This window comes from Rhodamnia argentea, unplaced genomic scaffold (assembly GCF_020921035.1).
Source record: "Rhodamnia argentea isolate NSW1041297 unplaced genomic scaffold, ASM2092103v1 Rarg_v2.32, whole genome shotgun sequence".
Lineage (NCBI taxonomy): Eukaryota > Viridiplantae > Streptophyta > Magnoliopsida > Myrtales > Myrtaceae > Rhodamnia > Rhodamnia argentea.
Genome location: NW_025955880.1, coordinates 2,224 through 8,421, shown reverse-complemented (window position 1 = coordinate 8,421; position 6,198 = coordinate 2,224). Strand labels below are relative to the sequence as shown.

The 6,198-nt window shown below is 47.6% G+C and overlaps 2 protein-coding genes and 1 non-coding gene across 3 annotated transcripts; all 3 read right to left on the bottom strand.

Moving 5' to 3' along the window:
* Nucleotides 1–332: 332 nt before the first annotated feature.
* LOC125313450 (ribosomal protein S12, mitochondrial) lies at nt 333–2,174 on the bottom strand. Its single transcript, XM_048273190.1, has one exon. The coding sequence runs from the start codon at nt 2,172–2,174 to the stop codon at nt 1,797–1,799; it is 378 nt and encodes a 125-aa protein (XP_048129147.1). The 3' UTR covers nt 333–1,796.
* LOC125313451 (NADH-ubiquinone oxidoreductase chain 3) lies at nt 2,027–5,575 on the bottom strand. The gene is made up of 3 exons (XM_048273191.1): nt 5,192–5,575; nt 3,517–5,161; nt 2,027–2,636 (listed from the first exon to the last, which is right to left on the bottom strand). The coding sequence occupies exon 3, from the start codon at nt 2,580–2,582 to the stop codon at nt 2,223–2,225; it is 360 nt and encodes a 119-aa protein (XP_048129148.1). The 5' UTR covers nt 2,583–2,636; nt 3,517–5,161; nt 5,192–5,575; the 3' UTR covers nt 2,027–2,222.
* On the bottom strand, nt 5,553–5,625 carry TRNAK-UUU. The gene has a single exon. It is a non-coding gene; the product is annotated as a tRNA-Lys (tRNA).
* Nucleotides 5,626–6,198: the final 573 nt, after the last annotated feature.

Below are 6,198 nucleotides of genomic sequence, written 5' to 3'. Positions count from 1 at the left end.
TGTCTTACAATGTGAAAGCAGCATTCTTGTCGGAAAGATTTTTTAGGAGGCCCGGGCACCTACCGAACATCCCTGAAGGATGGAACAAGATGATGAAGAAGGCGGCGAAGATATGGAGGAAAATCTGGGAAGATAAAAAGGAGCTCTCTGAAAAGGGGAAGGCAAGGAAGTCGTAGAAATGTTGAAGAGGAGACAACCCCCTCTTGAACTTTATACTATGCGCGTCGCGTGCTCGATCTAGCAATCTTGGACAATTGTTTTTATGAACTGTCACTCAACTAAAAAGAAAGAAGAGAAAAGAACTGGGAGTTGGCGCCTACATCAGTGGTTGCTTGCTTACCAAGCCATCCTGGCAAGCTCCTCAAGTTCTTGTTTGATCTGCCGCTCTTAGAACACCACAATATTCGTCCTTTTTGGGTTAATCTTCTCAATGCTGAATCGATCATTTTTTATCCTTTTCCTTATGTGACGACGGAATGGAAGAAAAGTAATGAAACCCGCGATGGCTACTGAATAACCTCTTTTTCCTTTCTCAATTAGAAAGCCTTTGACCCTTGTATTCGTTCGCCAAATCTTGTTCAGTTCCATCCAAGCTCGGTTTTGTCTGAATCTTCGTGGAAGAAGAAGAAGCGGTTCACCAGCTACTACATCCAGGGATCCAACCAAATCATTAAACCTGGCGGCTGCTCGTTCTTTGATCAGTGATTCACCGGCCACTAGATCGATGAAGAATCTCTCCAAAATCTTCTCTTTGATCAGTGATTCACCGGCCACTAGATCCAGGTATCCAACCTTATTCTCAAGCCTGCTGGCTCGGTTGATTGGCACTCCTGTAGGCTCATCTTGCATACAAATTCTGGGGGTCCCAGGTCCTGCATCCACCAAGAACATTTTTTCCCTTAAGCGTAAAACTTCAGATTGTAAGGCGTTTCCACTAAATAAGAAAAAACTGGAATTAGATCTTGGAAATGATCTACCCAAATAGATGCTCATCATAAGTTTTTTTTTATACTCCTCTTCCTATTGATCAGAAGCATCCAGCAGCGCCACGACAAAAGAGTTAAGGTACTATGAAAAGCTGCTCTTGGGGAATGCAGACAGACTCACTTTTTTCTGGCAAATAGGGTTTCATGAGCGTCAGAAGGAGATTTGGATCCTCCCTCAGATCATCCGCGCATTCACGGAGAGTATCTACATTTGTCTCCGGGGAGAGCCCCAGGTCGGTTTCCATTATAAAGTGGGCGGTCCTCGAGTGAAGTTCCCTCTGTTCGGGAAACAGAGTGGACAGCGGACCGACCCCTCTCTCAGATTCTTTCCGAAGTTTTTCTTTTATTAAATCATGAATCTCCCTTCGGAGTGCCGCAAGCTCCTCTTGGTTGGGAGCGGGGTGGGCAACTTCAGCCGGTGCTGGCGCCTGCCGCAGGGCCTCTTGAGAGGGCAGTGGATTTGGAGCCTGCGGTAGCGCTCCTTCTCCTTGAGAGGGCACCTGCGGTAGCGCTCCTTCTCCTTGAGAGGGCAAAGGTAGGAAATCGGGCGCCTGCGGCAGCGCCTCTTGCCCAGCGTTCAAAAACGGGGCAAGAGCTTAAAATCAAATAATTCAACAAACATAGGGTGACTTTTTTCTATCGAATCGAATGAGCACTGTGAACTATCTGCTTCAAAAAGAGAGTTGGTTGAATGAGACTGGAAACCTTCTTTCTTCGATCGGAATACAAATAAGATGAAAAAGGCCATCATTGGGGCAAAGGATAAACCTCTCCTGACCGAGAAAAACAAGTTCCAGAGGCATCTTCCATTCATCTCGATTTGGGTTTTTCCGCACCATATTTTGATCTGCCTCTTCTTCGATCCGGAATTCCCAGCAAATCCTTGACTCCTCGAATACAATGGGATTTCACACCTGGCAAATCTTTCACTCTACCTCCTCTTATTAAGACCATAGAATGTTCCTGCAAATTATGACCTTCGCCCGGAATGTAAGCAAATATATCATGTCGATTGCTCAATCGTACTTTGGCTATCTTACGTAGAGCTGAATTAGGTTTTTTCGGTGTTCTCGTTGAAACACGCAGGCATACTCCTTGCTTCTGGGGACATTGATCCAAAGCTCGAGTACGGTCCGTGCGCCGTTTTTCTTCTCTACCATAACGAATCAATTGATTTAATGTAGGCATCGCTCTTTCCTTTGTCCTTACCCCCGATTTTTGCCCTATCACTAGTGATTACTCCCGATCCGAAGCACCCCTTTTCCATTCATAGAGAGATCCAATCGTCAAAATCAATAAAAAGGCCATCATGGACCAAGATCCAAACGAATCAATCTTGTTGGGAGGTACTGCCCAAGGAAAGAAAAAGGTGACTTCCGGATCAGGGATAATAAATAAAATTGAAACAAGATAAAATCGTATATCGAAACGACTTCTGGCATCACCGGAAGGATCGAAACCACATTCGTAGGCCGACAATTTTTCTGGGTAGGTCGAACTATTGGAAGCAAATGGAAAAGGAACACCGAGTAGGATCAAAGAAAGTAGCGGACTAATCACTAAATAGATACAAATAGGTGCAAATTCTGACATCATCACAGCCCGCTTGCTTCTCTCGCTCCTTGCTCGCGGAGCGGCATACCGAAAAAAGTAGATTCCATTCCCTTTTGAGACCAAGAGCCTATTTGGGGGTGGGGTGTGCGAGGTCCTTCTGGGCATCACCATCCAACCAACCAAACGATGATCTTACAACGAGAGATGACCGCTCTGGATGGCTCTCCTAATCCGGCGATAGGGAACGCTTTGTCGGGTGCCATCTTTCACTATCTGAGTCGGGTAGGAGTGAGAGGTGCGCTCACTGAGGAGCTCCCCTTGCGGCGAATGTAGAAGACCCCGAATTTCTGCATATTGCGCAAGAATGGACTCTGGATGAAAGTTATCATGGACCAATGCAGCCTCCACATGGCGCTCCACAATGACTTGGGCTTCTAGAATGGACGCCATCTGGAGGGGTCATCATTCCCCCGAAATTAAGGAAAAGGTACCTGTTCTAAAGGAGGCTCCTTCGGCTGTCATCCCCGAGAAGAGGCTGGTCCAATTGGGGATAACAACCGGTTGAGGTACCGGCGGAGTGCCGGGGGCGTTGGCTGTTCTTCCCGCAGGGTGTGGTTGCTGCCCTTGGGGGCGGCCGCGTAACCCCATGTTACTAGATGCATACAGCATCCAGCTCTCTCCGGGAAGTGATCCACCCGGAGCAGCCCATATATGAAAAGAAAGATAGGGCTCAATCCCCCGGGGAACCCAATCTCTGAAAGGATGGACTGACAAAATACATCGAACACAAGAGAAAAAAGAAAACTTTTAGAGTGCAGGAAAGCAATGCTTCTCCTTAAAAAAAAGTGAGTAGTCTAAATAAGTAAGCTGTGACTTATAAATAGGAAGATGAGGAGATAACGGGCGAAGGATATTCATGATATTAGGTTGGATCTCTCTTCATTCGCTCTGTTCGCGGAGCGGCATACCGAAAAAAAGAAAAGCGTTCTATTATAGGAATAGGATTGGAAGCGATGACTTAGAGCTAAAAGCGGGCGTCCTCCTATTATAAGATAATACGAGACCACCTCCCACTTGACTTTAGTCCACCCGGCATAACCGCATTTCAACCAACCGACTCATTTGCCTCTCCGGGGATGAAAACCCATGATTTGATCTGCTAGCTTGAACGCCTGGATCATGCCGAGAAGAGAAGGTGAAGAAAAGACTGTCGGAACCGATCGGAGGAGTATTTCAGAGTCCATCCCCGCCTTTCTCTTTATTTATAAAGAAGGATAAGATATAAATAAAGGTTAAACATCCATCGCTGCCGTGATGACGCAGTTGAGTGTTCATTCGATCCACCACCCGAGGCCAGGCAAAGGGTTCGGAGTTGGGTCCTAGGCCTAAATCGGATCGGCTTGGCTTCGTATGAATGGAACGGCATAGGAAAGCAACCATTGTAGGCTACCACGATATAATTTTGATTCCGAAAGATTTTATCGCGACTCTCGGGGCGGGGGCCCGTCTTTCGAGTCGTTCTTACGGCCGTGGTAGCTGCAAGCCAACCTATACTTTCCTGGGGCTTGCTCTCTCGTCTTCTTTCCTCCGCCTTCCTCTCGTAATTGACCCTATCTTTTCTTTTCTGCTACGCCTATCCATCCGTCAGATTGACATCCAGCCGGGTGAACGATAGCAGCTCCTGTTTACTAATGGATCTGCCGCCGCTAGTATAAGAAAAAAAAAGCACATAAGGATCCGGAATATGAAAATATACTGATCACTGATCAGGATCATATACAGCCCAGTATTACCAGTAAGAAGTTCGTAATGTCCCTTCATGGCCGGCCGGCCCGATCAGTATGGAGCCGAAGGCGAAGGTTTCCAGCGGGCCCCCTTCTCTTGCTTCCCCTTAAGTGACAAGGGGGGTAAGGTAAGGAGTAGTAAAAGAGTGGCTCGGTCATGTCATCGATAGGCCTCTCCTTATTCATTCTATCTATAGAGCGGGGCCGCGGACCAACAATCCAGCAAAAGGGCTAAAAAGCTCCTTTCTCAAACCTTCCCCTTTCTCTAAGTTGTAAGCATCAAAGCCCAGCAAAGCCAAGCTATACAAAGAGCTCTTTTCAGCCCCTACTCCTAACAAGTTTAAGTTGCTGGCACCCACCATACCTTGCTTCGGGGCCGATCTCTTGTATCGGAAAATATATTTGGATTTGAGTTTGTTCCACCACAAATAGATTTCGCCGCATGGATTGGATAGAGTCCCCTGATCTCGACATCCAAGCACGAATTCCTTGAGAGCGCTTCGGCGGCGGATAGCAGCATGGGCAAAGCACTCTGCTGCGGCGAGCAGCCGATTCTTATTGCATTCACCAAGATAGTCTTACTCGCTCCTGAACTCTGTGGCGAGTTCAGCCACCACCTCCGGGCCTGAGCTCTGCTCGAGCGTAGTCAGCCAGCTTCGTGACTTTGCTTAGCTTCCAGCGTTGCAAAGGGATAACCTTTCACTATCTAGGCGCCCTAAAAGGAGGGGTCCCACGGAGTTCTTCCTCGAAGGTCAAGCCGTAGTCCCTGTCCCGGGGAGAAGTGGAAGGAGTTAGGAGGAGGGAGCGCCCTTTGCCCGAAGAAATAGGCGGCTTCGCCTTACTCTAACAAGTAAGCAAGTAAACTACCTTCAAGCCGTCCAAAAAATCGAGCTAATATATGATCATGACAGTACACTGATGCATAGGTCTTTTTAGGGCCTTTTGATCATGATGCATCATGAACGTGCCAATATGTGATCGGGGTGAGCGGTGGTTAGATATAGGGGCGGCTTCGTCGGCTTGGATTGGAAGGAAGGGCTTTGCTTTCCGATCGCTTTTTGAGGCCGGTTTGGATGAGCGTGGGCAAGTTCGGGATTCGCTATCGCTTTCGGCTTGGAGCGGCTCACCCCCTTTGTCACTTAAAGGGCAAAGTCGCTGAAGCGAGTCTAAAGGCCAAAGAGTGATCTTTGAACGCTACTACGCATCACCTACTATAGTAAGGTAGGTTTGGGTATAGCAGGACTTGAACCTGCGACCATTAGGTTAAAAGCCCAATGCTCTACCAACTGAGCTATACACCCCAAAAAATATGTACTAGTAAATAAGGAAAGGATGGGTGCGGAAAAGAAAAGAGGGCGGCCCCTCTTCTTCTCATCATATTAAAAGGGCGCGGCTCTGTATGAGGCTCGTACTGCAGAGCAAGCGAAGAAAAAAAACTAGAGGGCGCGCGTTATCACTCCCGCAAGAAAAGGGTCTAGCTAACGCGCCCCAACTTGAAAACTCAAGGAAAGCCTTGATCGATATGAGAAGCGCTCAAGCACCCAACCTATACAAGGGGCTTGGGCTCGAAAGCCAGCCTTACTCAACAAGCACCTTTCTTAGGTTGGGTGCTTGCTTACACTCATTGAAGATTCTATCCACAAAAGAAGGTCAACGGGGGAGACTCAAGTTCCTCTCACTGACACCATCTACGAGAAGGTGAGGTCGTCTTTCTTTCCAGCCGCCATACGGTTCGACTTAAAGCCTTAAAGACAGAGAAAGGGAGGAGCAGTTATCTATGTAATTACGGTCTTTGTTTTGTTGGCCGTTCTTCCGGTCGAGCACTCTCTTTTCTTTGTCCAATTCCGTCTTACCAAAGAAGACTGACTCCTTAC

Bases quoted from the DNA above. Each gene is read 5' to 3' on its own strand.
- LOC125313451 (XM_048273191.1), bottom strand. From the start codon at position 2,582: ATGATGTCAGAATTTGCACCTATTTGTATCTATTTAGTGATTAGTCCG.
- LOC125313450 (XM_048273190.1), bottom strand. From the start codon at position 2,174: ATGCCTACATTAAATCAATTGATTCGTTATGGTAGAGAAGAAAAACGG.